Raw genomic sequence first — 16930 nt, 5'->3', positions numbered from 1 at the left:
CCTGAAGTACCCCCACTCCTGCATCCTCCCAGGAAAGTATGGCCATAGCTACACTATCTTTTAGAAAGAAAGTTTTAAAAGTATTGTAAATTCAAATTATAATTTAACTAGTTATCAAAAAACTTCCAAGCGTTATACTCCATAAACTATCACATGAAAAAAATCATAATGGCTGCATCAGAAGAATATACTTCTGGAAGTACTGTTACAAAAGGAAATTAACAACAAGAATATTTATTTACTTCTCACCAATATCAGATATATCTGAAACAGGTAAGCCAGAACCATCAAAAATTCACAGTATACCTGATGCATTTTACTATCCAGGTCAAAGACACTAAGGAACCTGACCTGCTGAATGTAATTTGTTCCATCTGATCATGCTTGCAAATTAATGATACTGCAAAATTGTACTCCCATAAGTTATTGAAAGTCTGATGCCTTATGGCTTTTTAGATTGAGTTTTTAAAGACTTTGCCAGTAAGTATTTTTTGAAAACCGACAAAAACTAAAAACACTTAAGATGACACCAGAACTTAACAGACAGCTAGCGGCAGCCAGACTCACACACTAAACTTAATAAAAACATGTGCTAATAAACACCTTGTTTTAGAAAATATGCATGCACTTGAACACAACCTGTAGCTATCTCATTCCTTTAAGAGCAATTTTATTATTTTTCAATGCCTTTCTCTTACCAAAAAAAAAAAAAAAAAAATCTAATTATGATGGCCACAGGCATTGGATGCTGGTAGAATGCAAGAACACCCAGCAGCCCTGCCCTGCCAAGGCTTGTCCAGTTTACTGGTTATTTGATTGGCAAAACAAATACACAAGGCCTCTGTGAAAAGAGAAGCATAGCAAAAGATGAAAACAGAATAAATAAAAATACAACAGCTGTAGAACAGGAAAATTATTTTGTCAGATCTGCAACCCCATACAAACCAAATAATTTAACCCAAGAATTCCTGCTTGAAGTCTTTTCCTCATTAAATGATAGGACATTTTTAGGAAGGTCACTGAACTTGTTTAAAAAGCTTAAACTTTCAATAGAATTCACCACAACCAAATTTCTCCAATGACTCATATGAAAAACTTGTACCCCTTCTTGGTTTGAATGTATCTAGTTGCAGCTCTCAAACTGACAGAAAAAGGAAGAAAAGGTAGCTCAGAAATTGGTAAGTGGCTATTAAATGCACAGCTACAACCCCCTCACACACAAACACACACACACACACACAAGGTGGACAAATATATTGTACATGCTTTCAGAGATTTAACATCTTAATGACTGAGGTTTGGAGCAAGTCTTCACTATATTTTAATTGTTGAATGATCTCTAAACTACTAAAACACACAGTTCAAGAATGCTACTTTAAAAGTATTTCCTTTTGTTACTAGAATCAGCATATGGGATTTGTACTGCAGATATAATTTCCCTGTAACAAAATATGAAAGTTAAACCAGAGGAATATTTCTATCCTTTTTTTTTTTTTTCCATCTAAAGCTAAAAATTATCAGAGTTCGAGGCTTTTGTTTAAATTCCTGCAACTTCTTATTTTACAGTATAGCTCACTAAGTAGCACCAATAGTAGCCTTTCCTACAGAGAGCTTTCTAATTCTAGACGTAACTTCTAGGTCTAGCCTTTCATAACTAATTTTACTTCTCAAAGGTCTGATCATCTGCAAATGAACATGCAGCTCCCTCTGACTTCATGCAAAGTTTGACAGGAACTTTACTTACCAAGTGCAACTTCTCTGATGTGATTATCTTCAAAGTTTCTTACTCCTGGGTCTCAACTCAAGATTGGCAGAACCCTCCTAGTTCTCACTGTTTTTTTGACACTTGAAGCTAGCATTTGCAAGGTAGAACCTCCAAATGGTTGCTGAATAGGCCACCATCAGCCAAAAGCCTGCCGAGCATAAATGTTGTTTGCCAAACGTTCTATTCAGCACTTCCAACTTTGCAGGAGACAATTTGCAGAAGACAAAGCTACCAAAGGGAAATATCAACTCAAGAGCAGAGGTCAATAAATAAGAATTCTACAAGCTATTTCCCTACAGAAGTGATTTACAGACATGTAATTTTCACCTTCTCTCTAGATAATGCCTGTGAATAATCCTGCTCTTTGGATGCTTAAATAGAGGGATGTTTCAAAAGAAAAATAATTAGACACTGTGAATGCTGAAGCAACTGGAAAGATATAGGTGCTCACTTAATGATGCAACAAGACCACTACAAGCACAGTTAATAATAATAATTTTTCGGATACAAGAAGAGAAAACTAAGATACTCATCAAAACATCAAACAGCTTGCCATCTTGTTGTAAAAGGAAAAACCATCTTCTCTACCTTGAATTCCAAACTACATAATTGCTTTGGACTCAGGAGGGTTTTCTTCTCTAAAACAACACAAAAAATTGTAGAGGCAAAAGTAATTCCCCCCCCATTATGCTTCAAAAACAGCAATAAAGCCTTGTTTTTGTTGAAGACATTACCTCGTTGTTTTAAACAAGCCACGTGACAAAAGAAAGTGTACTTTTAAAGACATTGTAGTCTGGATAGGTAAATAAGTCACAATTTAATACACTTTAAGCTATTAAAGAGTAGATAGATTTCCAGTTATGACATAGCAACAACTATTATTCCAAATTCTAGAGAAAGCTTTCCAATTTAATGCATATACATACCAGGAAAAAAAAGACATTTTTTAGAGAATCTGAACAGCTGCTTTTCTTACCCCTAAAACAGCTGAAAAGGCAAAGTCCCATGACACATTTACAGTCTACCTTCTTTTTCAGATATATACACACACTGAATGCTAACACATTTTATGAGACTGTAATCACATAGGTGACTGGAATTTTGAAGTGAGCTTCATCTTAGCTCCCAAATCACTGAAGGCATTTTTAAACTGGCACCCTCTAACTCTTAGATATTTAAGGTCTGGTTCCAGAATATAAATCTGGCTAATATTTCAAAAAGATACAATTTGCCTAAAGTAATTTAGATATCTAGTACATTCATTCTTAGATCAGAAACAACTGCTTTGAAATAAATGCAATGTGCATTAAAAGCTTATTATAAATATTAATCTAAAATTGAAATACTCAGTCTTCCCTAAATAGCTTTTAGCGATCTCAGCCAAATTTAGATATGCATTTATTACGTCATCCCAAAAGCAGGGCCCACAATGTAATAACATTGACCAGGATAGTTATGTCAGAAAATGAACAGTGATCTTTAAGGATAAGGTTTGCTCCAGAGAATTGGGTGAGAAAAAGGGGGAGAGGGAGGAGGGAGAGGGAGAGAGAAATCTCAAACCCAAAAATTCCTCTTCAGATGAGTTTGGCAACACTCAAAGTATCTTTGGTAACAGAGTTATGGCTTTCAAATCAGTTCTGGACATAGAATCAAATTCACAGCATCTATGCAGTTCTTTAAACCGTGTAACAAAATGAAAAGGTGTTGACGCTTCTTGTTATGTGGTCAGTAATACTGGAAAATATAAGTTCCAAAAACGTAAGTACATCAAAAATCAAACAATTTGCAAAAGTAATTATTTTAAAGATTTCCATAAGGCTCTCCAGTTATGATATTTCAGAAGTGTCAAGTCTCATACAAAATGCACACAAAAGACTGCACTGTACTATATTCACAATGGTCAAAATAGCCCCTTGCACAAATATTTGTCCTCATATGAGGAAAACCAAGTACATATTTTGACTGAATTAGACTGGAAGTTACTCAAACATTAGGGCTTTGTCTTCCTCTACAACAGGGCAGAAGCATAAGAAATACTGGAACGAAATCTGAAGATGAGGAGCTTGCCAGTAGTGAGCTCTACTTCCAGTTCTGATTTCGCACTTGTTTCTAGTTTGAAAGGTTCTTTTACAACTGTTGTAAAAAAAAAAAATTACATTATTTACTGATATTTTATGCCCACATTCATGGGCATGCTTAAGCTCCTGAAATAATTCAATTCGAACACCACAACGCAGGCAATAGGATAATCATGACTGCCAGAATAAAGCAGTTCATTGAAACCAACATGCTCAAACACCTTTCCATAATGAGAGCTCTGAGGATAATTTCTTATACTGACCTTTATGACAGAAGTGCTAGGAAGGAGATATGACAAATTCCCAATACCTGAACCACACCTACTCTTATTGATTGGTTAGTAACAGAAGGGGACTACCTCAACACTTCACAACAGCTTTTTGTGATCAAAAGTGAAGAAAGATTATGGAATGTATTTTTACACATGAAATCAGTATGTATCTGTGTTTAGCCTGAGCACCTGGATCACAAAGAAGAAAATTCCAGGCCTTTGCTGAGAGATGGGAGACGACATCACTTTTAACATATGGACGATAAAACCTCTGACTGTCTTGAACTACCTGCCTCAACCTCTTTTGATGAGGTTTTTCATTTACATCATCAGCTTATTTCAAGTATCAAATGGCAGACTGCACTGAAGGAAAATACTTGCTAGAAGCCTTGTGTGGCTAGGGTAAGATACTTAACTATGAAACAGCATGACACAGTATGGAGGAAGGCACATGAGCCCTACGTGAGCTCTGTCCGATCCCAAACAACAAAGTCCTCTGCATCTCTTCTCACTGCTCTAGGCTAAGAGTGTGCTAGATTTGTCAGTGTGTCCCAGAAATTTCCAGAAGGAGCTGATAGCTCTCTCCACTTCCTTAAGCGCTCAGGTTAACATCGGCAAACATAGCCAGCACCTCAGGATAGAGAAAAACTTCGAGACAGATGGTAGGATAGATATGGTCAGTTTTAAAGAACTGTTCTCCTGAGTGACATGGGCTTGAAGCCAGTAAGATATTTTCCTTCCTCACACAGAAAGGAAGGAAGAAAAAGAAATCAAGGAAGATGCCAGCTCATAAGTAACAAGCGTGAAAGGAGGTAACAAATATCGCAAGACATCAAGTCACAAAGCACAAATGCTGATGAATCAAGAATGGCAGCAAGCTAGTACCAGGCACCTGAGATGAAGGCCTCGAAAAATGATATTTTATTGAACAGAAAACAGATTTGGAAATAATAAATAATCCTTAGGTACTGCCTGAAAATCTGCACAAGAAACAGGAACAACCTGCATCAAAACCACTCAAGAAAACAGCTGGGTTGTTTGGAGCACAGCATTTAAACTCGGTCACAGGCATCACAATAGCCACAAGATTGGTCTTGCTTCTGCTCTGTTCTCACTCATGCTCTTCCAAGAGTCAAAACACTGTAAGAACATGGATATTCTGCTAGTCTAATCGGTTGAGTCCAAGGAGTGAGAGAATTTTTTCTTGAAGTCTTCTAAAGTACTTACACTAAGAAATAGTAAAATGACAAATACAGCTGAAACCTGAGCAAGTCCTTCACAACCAGATAAATTAAAAGCACAAACATCTATTTTGAAGAAAACTTCAAAAAATCCTGGCACTTGTTTTGTAGAACTCCTTTAGCTTTCTAAAATATATTTTTCAATGATGTTAGGGAGACTTCTTTGATGAAGCGTGTTTAACTTGTTTCAATTGATTTCTACTACACCCCTATTAAATACCTGTCTGGTGATCGTCTTGACCAACGTCCTCTGTCAGATTCTGCAAGAGAGTAGGAATGATACAGTTAAATGTTCAGTCATGTTTTTAACCTTTATTTGATATTAATATTAGTCGTAATTACATGGGAAGCAGCTAGCTAAGACTGCAGAGTCCTCTTGTTTTCAGATCACATTTATCTAAAAAACTACCCTTGCAAATTTATCTAGTAAGTTCAAGGATAATCTTTAGATGATTTGAAAAATATTTTTGATCTCAAATTATGTTTCAAGAGTGGAAATAACTATCCTTTGGATGGGGAATTTTGCATTGTTGGTTTGAACAATTCCATTAATAAATACAGTATGTTCTAAAGAAAAATTATTTAAAAATAACTGAAAACTTGGAAACAAGTTAGTCCCTTTATTAGGCAGTGTGTTTTTAACTACATTTGTAGTGTACAAAGCAAAATCAGCATTTCCAGCTGTAGTTGCAATAAAACAGATGTAAATGCACAGCAAACAAGTAGGGACAGTCTTCATAAAAATCCTGTTTCACTCTTCGCATGGTTTTAAGAGGACAGCTTGCTCATTCAATGTGCTTTCCACAAGAACTGTAAGAAATTGGAGGATGATGATGATGATTACCATTATCTGATATATCAAGGAAAGCTTCTTACATGGAGACAACATCTAAATCCAGTGTTGTAGTGAACAGTGCTCAAACACCACTATGACTAATCTTTCACATTTTACTAATACTGTTTATCTCTTAACAGATTCAAAACCAACAGTCTCTCATACAAAAAGCAGTCATAGTTTTTAAAGTGTAATCTCTTAATGATTTCAGTCACAAACGATTCTGGACTAAAGCCCTAGCTATTCTGCTGAGAGAAAATGGCAAGTCATTACCAGCCTATTGAGGGTGTGGTAAATCTTGTGAATATTTGCCAGTGTTGATAGATGAGAATTCAGTTGAAAATCTAGAGGGGAAAAAAAAAAAAAAAACAAACAAAAAAACAAAAGTTTTAAATTCTCTGGTTTCCAGCTGTAGCAACAGAGATCTTCATATGTTCTAGTAGTTTAATAATGCCATCACATGACTATGAAATAAAAGCCATGTCAACACTTTTTCAGCATCAACATTTTCAACACCAAGTGGAATCAGTAAGTGAAATCTGCAAAATATGTCCTACATATGCATTTTTCCTAAGGCATGGATGACCCCCTAGCAAAACAGAACTATAGCTAACAATAAGCTAAGTACAAAATTATATTTTTAAAAATATTTACAACTTTTTTTATTTAAACTAGGAATCATTATAGTTCCCATGCTACCCAGCCCTTCTGTTCCATCTATTCCAAAAACAATTTAAGTACTAAGAATGCTATTTTAAAAAATAATTTTAATACACACATACTTGCCTTTATACTAATTTCCTTGCAAAACTAAGTAACTGGAATACACTTACACAGCTGAAACATGACTTTTGTATAATGAACCAAAGGTCGCAATACAGCAGTTGTTAAGACCCAAGCAAATAAAACCGAAAATAAAATACCCTGACAGTTCATGAAAGAAGCCACAGCATAGATGTTACCTTTGTTTCTATGTTCCAATAATAACACACTTAAGTTTGCTTCAGTTGTAAAAAGGTAAGAACGTGATTTTTCTCTATAATTTTAAACCCCCTGTTTCTGCTAGAAATGTGTCCAGGACAAAACCAAAAAATAAGTAATTTACCAAAAAAAAATCAACTGTGATCCAGCCAAGGAGCATGGAAACCAACCAGAATCTCAGAAGCTGAACACAGAGCAGTTGACAGGGATCAAAGGCAGCCAACTACTATACAATATTTCCATTTAAACTAAAAGTAAACTAGCTACTCCACTAGAACTCATGTGCAAAACCACTCTAATTAGAGACAAGTAGAATATGACAATTAAACTGTTTCAGGCACAATTTTTCCATACCTTAAAAGCTGCATAGGCCTAGTGTTACCACCCAGTTAATGCATTAAAGCATTTCTACTGGGAAACATTTCATTTGGCTTTCCCCAGTAGCTGATACATGATGCAAGTAAGGTCAAAAACATAATTCCCGTATTCCCATCCATAGCATTTCAAATGAATGCTCTCAAAATAGAATTAAGATGACCCAGAATATAAGGATAAACAAAGTAATCTTTAAATAACAGATCCCCAGGTCAGTGAACTACGAAGTTAAAAAGTGGATCTGAAGTGGATCATCTGCTATGAAGTTAAAAATTGGATCTGAAGGAACCGCCTGCTGTTAAGTGTATTTGTTACATACATCATTATGGAATTCCCTTGTTATGGTGAATTAAAAAAAAAGATACCTTTAGGAATCATATGTTTCATTTATTATGTTAGCTAGAGAGTATCGTTTCACTAATTGCTACCTATTTCTTAATGTATTTGTCCCCAACCCATCACTACAGCAATACAATTTCTGCTAGTCAAACAATACCACAACACACAAGTTTCTTAGTCAACCTTCCATTTAAAGGATTATTTTTTTAAGAAAAGGGCAGTGGGGGATGACATAAAAGCCATTCTGAGAAGGGCAAGATCAAAAGGTTATAATTATTTTGTTAACTGTTGCACCAGACTAAGCTTTCTTCAACATTAATTTTAACATTTTTCTTGTTGTTCAGCCTAAAATCTACAAGGAACATGAGTCTTTAGAGAAACCAGTTATAACTGGAGGTAACAAGCTGAGAACACTGACCAAATATTTTATTCTAAACTAATATTAAACAGTAATTTTAGATGGTACTCTTGAAAACAACAGAAAAAATATTTTAAAGTTAGGATTGTATATATATTAGGTATTGTCTCTGAAATAAAACATTCCTAGGCACTGCAAAATACATCATTCATCCCAATATGTTTCATACATCTACTGGAAATATCCTTACAATTTTAAGCTGTTACTTCAAAAATAGGTTACACAATTATGATGGACTCAGAGGGTTTACACAAATGTATTTTACACCTCTTATAGAACAAGCTTCAAACCTTGGTTCCACAAATAATGGTTTATCCACACAAATACAGAGGACCAGAGTCTAAAGTTTTCTCTCTTCCACAGGGGAAGCTTGCAAAACAGGGATATTATCCAAAACCAAGAACAGGCTTCTTCTACAGTAACTGTCATAAAAACAAACACAAGCAGCAGCCAATGAATTAGGTACATTAAATTACAGCTCCAGCCACCTCCTGAATTGGTCAGAGTATTTGCTATAACTACATTAACTGTCCTATGCTATTGGAAAGTATATTTGGGAAAAAAAAAAAAAAAAAAAAAAAAAGAAGAGAAGAAAAGGTTTTTGAAGAAGCAGAATCCTAAAAAAAACCCTCCAAAGCTCAAATAACACCATCTTGAAAATTAGCCAAGGGACAATGGCATAGTCAACATGACAAGCCAGCGATGAGCAGCTGGCTGCAACTGCGCACTTCGGGGACATGCTCTCTCCCCAAACCGCCCCAAATTCCTCACTTGCTACCACAGCCTCCCAGCTGTGCCCGCCCGACCCCCCGTCAAGCCCCTGCCCCTGGAATCCTATCCCCAAAATTACAAACCAATCCTGCCAGCTCCATGGCCTGAATGAGATCACTGAGGAGATGTAACACCAGATAAACAGGGTTAAAGCAAGACACAGCAAAGGTCCTCCCAAGTGGGAGCAAAAGAGTCTCTTGTGGCAGCAGAAACATGTTAAATCAGATCAAGCGCTCATCTGTCCTGCAGAAAAATATCTTATAGTAAAGTGCCACACAATTTATTGACCTGGGATCAGAAGAAAGAAACTTGCTCACTTCATTAATACTGGAAAGAGATGCACTGAAATGTTTGCTATGACTTCAAGAGGTGTACGTCAAACAAGCATGCATATTTCCTTGATTAAGTTATTCTTCATGCAGATGTTAGCTTATCTTTAGCAAGGATTGAAGCAACGAAAATTCCAAATGGTATTAAACGCTTTGCAATAATTCGGAATGTAACAGCTAGAGAAAAAAAGTCTGAATAAAGGAACTGCAAATCCAGAAATTCCAGAGCCAACCTAATATCATGGAAATTAAACCTTGTTTGCAGTTTCTCATTAACACTTAACATCCAGTGTTGAAGTCTGGGTTAGTCAATTATTCACAATCATATACAATTTAAATGTAAAACACAATATTTTAAAAGGTTTTTTAAAAACTGTTTATAGATTATGGTTTACATTATGGACCTGAAAGTTACACAGAGGGAAAAAAAAAAACAGCTGGCTTGGCCTGCTTCCCTGACAAACTAGACAAAAATTGTTCTACACCCCCTCATTAAGACAAACACATGAAATACAATAAACAAAAAACTCAGTATATCTTAAATATAAGCAAAAGATTTGGATGAACAGAACTTGAATATTCTGCTTTGCTATCTGTAATGAAGAGACTTTAAAGGTCAAGTCATTTTTTTTTTTTTTATGGAGGGAACTATTCAAATGAAACTACAAATGAATACCTAAAAAAGAAAAAAAAAAGTATGTCCGCCTATGTGCCTACTCACACATCGACACGTACCTGCCTGAACTAAAACTTTAACTTAGTTCCTGCTGTCAAAACTATCACTCTAAAGCTTGGACAAAACATAGGTACACGGTGCAGCTAAAAACACTACTAAAAACCTAGCAAAAAAACAGCAATAGTACTACACCAGATATGCAGCTGACTCCAAATTTCCTTTAAAAGCTTCTATACTATTTTTCTAAGCAAAAATCTCACAGTAACAGAAGGCCTAAAAATATTTATCCCAGACAGACATGCCAGATAAACACTATAGATACAACTCTGTATTGAAAATTAAGTATGGAAATAGTCATAGTATATCTGACAAATACTGTGGGTAATTTTGTGTAACCTTCTCAAGAAAAAAAAAAAGATAGAAAACATACGCTAGGCACCGATTCCTGAAAATGAAAATGGTATGTTTATGCTTTTATTTTTTATTTAATTGGTTTCCTTGGTTTCAAATAATACAACTGGAGAAAACTTGTAGTGGTACTGGAAATAACAGTTCAAAGTACTGTCTTCTTAATTAGCTTTACAATAAATAAATTTACTTATCTAAAAAGTTATCATTTAACATTCTGTGAACTACACCATTTCATGCTCTACAGTCTACTTACATAATTATCCTAACAATAAGACAATTTCTATTGATTAATGAACTTGGAAGTTCAGATCTGAAACGTACATTTGGTGAAAGCCTTTAATACTCATGTTCAAGAAGCAGAATTTCTATACTCCTTACTAAGTGCAGAAAACAAAAGAAAAACATGCATCAGTTTTTGTTTTCATTTACTCAAAAACTTCACAAGAAACCTAAAAACGGAGGTTCTGAAACTACAGTACAGAGCAGCCAGGAGCCGATTCTGCATTCCTGCCCAAGACAGGATTAAGAATTCATTTCCAGTGTGCCTGCAGCTGAAGCCACACAGGCAGCGACACCCTTCAGCATGGGCACCTGCAGAAGAGCCCTCTTTCCATCTGAGATGTGAGAGCAAGGTTGCAAGGGGCAAGGGCAGGCAGAGTAGAACAGGCTTAAAAAGCAGGGTTTCCCTTCATTTGGTGGGGCTAAACACGAGGCATGATTCAGAAAGTAAGGAAAGCAGAAGTGAATTCCAGCCTGGAGAGTGAGGACATGCAATTAAACGGAGAGGAGTGGGATGATGCACCTAGCTTGCGGAGCAACAGGACCCAGCCGTTAGAGCTAGAGACACAGCGCCGCAGGACATTTCTCCTGCACACACGCACGCAGAGCCATGCCAGACTCAGAGCTACTGCTGACACCAGTGGTATCCTAACCCACAGTTGCAAATTCGTGTATATTTTGCAAACATAACAGCCTAAAATGTTCTGAAGCAAAACACAAGAGTGATTTAAGCTATTAAAAAAAAACCCACACAACTACAAAAAACACCAAACGTAAACAACAAAACGCAGTTGAAATGACAACACGCTAAAAACCTCATCATTTTAAGGTAAGCCTTCAGAGTCAACTGTAACATTTGCTATTACCACGTGTAGGCAGACACCCACATTAACTGCAAAATAATATTTTTAAATTACTGCATGCTATGAAGACAGTGAAAAGCATTAACCTTTCCCCCACCCCCCGGAACAAATCCTTATTCTACTTTATTCTACCTAGGTATTTAAAGATCATCCTGATCTGAAGGCTTGTTTTCAAAAGGAGATAGCGCAATTTAAAGTTCACTGAGGATTTTAGAGAAATTTAAGCAGTGCAAAAGTTGTGTTACTGTTACTTTAGTTTGAATGCATTTCCATTTACTTTAAATTGACTTTGAACAAATGAGAGCTATGTTAACTTATGCTATCTTAACATATAGATTAAAAAACCCTGCACACTGGCTCATGAAGGGTTTTACAGTTTTGTGGGTTTGGGTTTTTTTGGTTGGGTGGGTTTTTCGGGGGGGTAGGTTCAGTGGGCTTTTTTAATAGAAAAGACCTAACACTAATTGCATTTCTGGTGCAATACGGCTGTTTCTGTTGCTGCAAATATCACTTGTGTATTAGATAAGCATTCCAAATGCTTGCCAGAATATAATAAAGCTGGAGTGACCAGCCAGTTGGAAAAGAATGAGTAAAAGTAGTGGATAATTAGAGCTAATTTAAATCTATTTCTAAAGCATGTACTACCAAATCAAACAGCATTTCAGTGATTTCAAGTTACTCAGACTGTGAACAGACTCTTTCAGTCTACAATTCAAGAACAGAAGAAACTGAGCTACAAATCGTTTAGTATAGGAGCAATTTTACATCCGTTTGACACAAAGTGTTGATCCAGTCTAACTTGTAACTATACCATCAAATTCATTCCAAAAAATGTCAGTGAATTAATTTTGCATCGTTGGCTACTATAGCCTGAGAATTGTTTGCCAGCACTACTCTTAATTTCATGCCAGATTAGGTGTCATCTGTCTTCCCATAAAGGGCATAAAGCTAATAAAAACTTTGTATCTCATGCTCTAGCTAATTCAGCAGAAATGCAACCCTGTCATGTATGCACTACTAGGGTATCCAGCACCATGCAGATCTGGTACATATCATGATGGGCCTGCAACAGCCACTCAAAAGCATTGCTGCCACAGTATTTGCTTCCTCCTCTCTGCCAAAAGTTACAGACCCCACAGCCCTGCCATAAGCACAGGTCATGGGCACATTCCCTAGTCCACTTCAGGCAAAAATCAACCTTGTCAGTTTAGACCATTTATGTAAGTGGCAAGACCTAACCCAGACACATTTACTGAGTGGATTAAAGTGCTCCTACAAACCTCGTTACGAGGAGAGCAAGGGAAGCGGTAACCTACAGCTAATGGGGAGAAAGGAGCAGCTACAGCAGAGTCCCACAGTCTGTGCAGCCACACATCTGCACCAAGGGACACAAAAACATGTGCCACACTAGCTGGTTCCCAAGGGCAACCTGAAGCCTTGTAGCTCTAACAATGATACACATAGACTTAGATATAGACACTACTATACATAAAACACTGAGCAAACTAGTAGTTATTTCTGTCTCTTTATAAGCCCAAAGTAGAAATGCTATTTAACCTCAGACCTATGATTTTAAACAGAACAACTTAACTGGGCAGTGTAGTAAAGTGCTGGCACATTTAAAAATCAGGGTTTTGCTTGAAGTCCTTGTTAGTAGTCTTACTTTTTGTAGAAGAAATAACCACACTAATAAAGGCTCTGTATTTAAATTGGATACAAGAGTTAAACATTTTCATGGGATACACTGTACTTCCTAGTGCAATGCTTTTTGGCAAGCACAGCACAGACAAATTAAGCGAGTTTTCCTCTTCTGCTTGAAGGCACAAACAAAACTAGGAAATAATGCTTTGGAAAAAAAACACAAAGTCTTTGTTTTCAATATCTCCAAATTTAGGGGAAAAGGTAAAGAAAAATACATGATAATAATTCCCTTAAAGTTCACACAAAAACTACCTGGACAAAAATAAGCCTAAATCAAGTGCTGAAATTACACAAATGAAATTGCATCCTGATACAAACAAACAAAGAGAAGCAATGAGAGGAAGACTGTTCCTTCATCTAACTCAACTCACTGTATGGCCTTGCCAGAAAAGACATTTTCAATTATAGTTACTGGCATTGCAAGAAGCTTTTAAGCAAATGTTTACAATAGGAAAAAGTTGATGTCTCTCATATATGAAAGGTGTGCATTCAGTCTCAGAATGTACAACTGACATGCAGCAAAAATGTATTAATGGAGTTTATATCACAAGAACAGATAAGAATCTAAGAAGGATCAAACAAAAGGTTGAAATGTTCAGTCAGGAAACAATCATAAGCCAGCTTCTGGATTTGTAAAGATATGCTATGAACACTTCTTGACTCAAGCATTTAAATCAATGAGGAAAAAAACCCACAACTACCATGAAGCTACAGATAATGAAGTTAGCTAATTAAGGAAAACATTCCTATTTAAAATAACACGTATACAAGGCCATGAACTGCCCCAAAAATATATTCAGGTGGGTGATTCAATAATTCCAAGGGATATTTTTGAAGAAGCCAGTAACAGCTGAATGCTGAGAAACAGTAGTCTTGCTTTCTGCATGAGAATTTTTTAAAAAAGGCACTAAATAGTCTTCAACATTCTACATAAGGGAGCATCAGAATATTTGTAACTGTAGCTTACGTGTGTATAATGAAGAGCTGCACCTTTTTTTGGACAGGGCACATAGAGACTGAACAGAAGGCATTTTCTAGAAAAATTATGCTTCCATTTCTGACATGAGGCAGTTATTTGTGCTTTAATAGTAGCCTTAACCATCGTTGTATAATGATCCGCAAATATAAACGTAAAAGAAGCCATAATCACTAAAGAAATTATATAATCTTACGAGGCAGAGCGTTTACCAAGCTGTTCCTGTCCAATTCCTCATTTTGAGAAACACAGAAGGATCCAAGAAAATCCAGGCCTTAGGCAGCATTTCTTTCCATAATTGCTTTCAGGACTTTGTCCAAAAGTCAGACCATCATTCATTCACGTACGATCAAAGCTTTAGTTTTGATTATCTCTCCCATAAGCAAATTCTGCAGTAATGAAGTGTCTCAGGACTGCAGCTCCTTGCACGGTGAGAATACAGCCCTGAGAGATTTCACAGGAATCGGGAACATCCTTCTGCCGAGATACCTTTGTGCTCGGGACATCAGCCTCATTTCTCCAGCATACGGGGATGGAATCTATTCCGAACCCCACAGTTACCCCACACCCACACACGTGTGTAATCCCCCCACACCAGGCAACCTGCCTACACCATACGGTCCCGCCTGCTCTGAAACCAGAGCCAGAAACTATACTGCAGAGACAAAGCCTCCCTGCGCTCCCCCAGCACAGGCGGCGCGATCTCCCATTACCGCTGCCCCACGGCCAAACGGCCTTGCGCCAGACCTCGCCGGGCCCCAGCTGCGGGCTGGGAGCGGTGGGTCCCGGGCCCTCCCGGGGCTCCGCGCCGGCCGGGGGTGCCGGGCTGCACCTCGCACCCCCGCGCGGGGGTGGCGCGCCGTGCCGCCGCAGTGTCTGCTGGGAGTTGTAGTCGCCCAGCCTCCCGCCCAGCTCCCCGCCGCGCGGGACAGCCGCAGCGGAGACTCCACCTCCCACAATGCGCCGCGGCCCCCATTCCCCTTCACAGCCCGTTTCTCCCGCACCGGCCCGGCGGAATCCGCTAAATTAAACGCCACCCACTCCACCCCTCCACACACACCGTTCCCACGCAGCGAAGCCCCCGGGCAGCGGCGCAGGCCCCGCCCGCCCTCCTCTCGGCAGCCCCGGCTCCCTCGCAGGGAGCCACGAGGGCCGGCCGCGGCCTCACCCGCTCGCAAGCCGGGTCGGAGAAACTGCGTCACACCCTCCAAGCGCCCCCAGCCCCCTCCGCTGCTGCGCCCCTCACCCGCCCCCGCCACCGCACGGGCCGCCCCCATCCAGCCCCGGCCCCTCCTATCCCCCGGGGGAGCCGAGAGCCGCGGGTACCCGCCGGCCCGCGGGTCCCGTGACCCCAGGTACGCACACCGCCTCTCTCCCCGACGGCCTCCCCTGTCACCGAGAGCCCCGGCGGTGCGTTCGGCCGAGCCCCCTCAGTGAGGGGCAGGAGCAGCTGCCCCCACGGGGCGGCAGCGCTTGCCGGCGGAAAGACCAGGCCGGTAGCGCCGGGTGCCGCCGGTGAGCAGGCGTGAGCGCGCGGCCCGGCCCCGCCGCTACTCACTGACAGCGGCGGCATCCGAGTGCATTTTCGTGCAGCGCTCGCACTGCCCTGCCCGGCCCGGCTCCCTCTGCCCCTCTCCCAATCACAGAGCCCAAGCACGGACACCTCCCGCCCCGCCCACCGGCGGCACCCATTGGCTCTGGCTGCCCTGAGAGGCCGTACGTCCTGCTCTTCTACTGCATGAGGCACCTGCCATTCTCCCTCTGCCTGCCCCCCACCGCCTGCCCCGCCCGCTCCCGACACCCTATTGGGCTCAAGGCTGAGGCGACCCCGCCCCCTTCACTCTGACTGGGCTTTGCCGGTGCCAGTTTTTCCTGGCCTTGAAAGCGCGTGTAAAGAACACCACTTTGTGTCACCCGTAGCTCTGATTGGCTAGGGAGGCCAAGGGCCGCGCCCACGTCCTGATGCGATTGGGTAAGCGGGGCAGAGGGCGGGGCCGCCGAGGCTGCCCCGCCCCGCAGAGGGCCGCCGGAGGGCGGGCTCGGAGCGCTGCGCTCCTCGGGGCTGAGAGCGGCGGGAGGGTCCGTCTGCTGCAGGCGTCGGGGGTCGTCGCCGGGCCCGCAGGCTGGCGACCGCTACACGGCGCTCTGCCCTGAGGGTGCTCCGGCGGCAGCCCGGGGACCTTAGGGGACGGGAGGCAGCCACGGCCCCAGCGCCGCCTCCTCGGTGAGATCCCCCGCCGTGGGGACCAGCCCAGGCCGCTATATGTCCCGAAGCGTGGCCAAACCTCAGCTGCCCTGCTGGGGCCAACGAGCGCTCGCACACGTACGTCAGGCGCGGCCCCGGGGCTGGCGTCGTGTCTTCAGGACGGCAGCAGGTCGCTGCGCCGGGGAAGTAGGATTTCTGGGCTACAAACCCCTCCCTTTGCTCTGCGATACCCACCCTCAGTGTAGCCAAGTCGCCAGCTATTTTAGAAAGATTTAGTTGTTTCTACTACGGAGAAAAATGGCAGCCTGCCCCCGCCGGCTGAACGCACCCAAGTGTCGGGTCAGTGTCGCAGCAGCAGCGGGCTGGGGGTGGGGGACACGCGGGCCAAAGGCTGCTCCTTGCAGGCAGATGAGA

General features: G+C 40.7%; 1 protein-coding gene across 17 annotated transcripts in view; it reads right to left on the bottom strand.

Annotated features, from left to right (window-relative positions):
• DCUN1D4 (defective in cullin neddylation 1 domain containing 4) overlaps nucleotides 1–16017 on the bottom strand; it is a 41238-nt gene extending 25221 nt beyond the window's left edge. For 2 of the 17 annotated variants that reach the window (XM_065060888.1, XM_065060894.1), the window contains exons 1-3: nucleotides 15869–15941; nucleotides 6469–6535; nucleotides 5577–5616 (exon numbers count right to left, since the gene is read on the bottom strand). Coding sequence is in view for 4 of the 17 variants with exons in the window: in XM_065060878.1 (XP_064916950.1) it covers nucleotides 5577–5616; nucleotides 6465–6535; nucleotides 15869–15893 (136 nt within the window). In the remaining 13 variants the exon portion in view is untranslated. Of the gene's footprint in view, nucleotides 1–1744; nucleotides 1914–5576; nucleotides 5617–6464; nucleotides 6536–14506; nucleotides 15118–15673 lie in introns of those variants that run through there. The other 15 variants (XM_065060882.1, XM_065060891.1, XM_065060887.1 and 12 more) reach the window with 13 other exon arrangements.
• Between the last annotated feature and the right edge of the window lie 913 nt (nucleotides 16018–16930).

The sequence above is a fragment of the Columba livia genome, chromosome 4 (genome assembly GCF_036013475.1).
Source record: "Columba livia isolate bColLiv1 breed racing homer chromosome 4, bColLiv1.pat.W.v2, whole genome shotgun sequence".
NCBI lineage: Eukaryota > Metazoa > Chordata > Aves > Columbiformes > Columbidae > Columba > Columba livia.
Note: the sequence above shows the minus strand (reverse complement) of the source record. Positions and strands in the feature narration are given on the sequence as shown.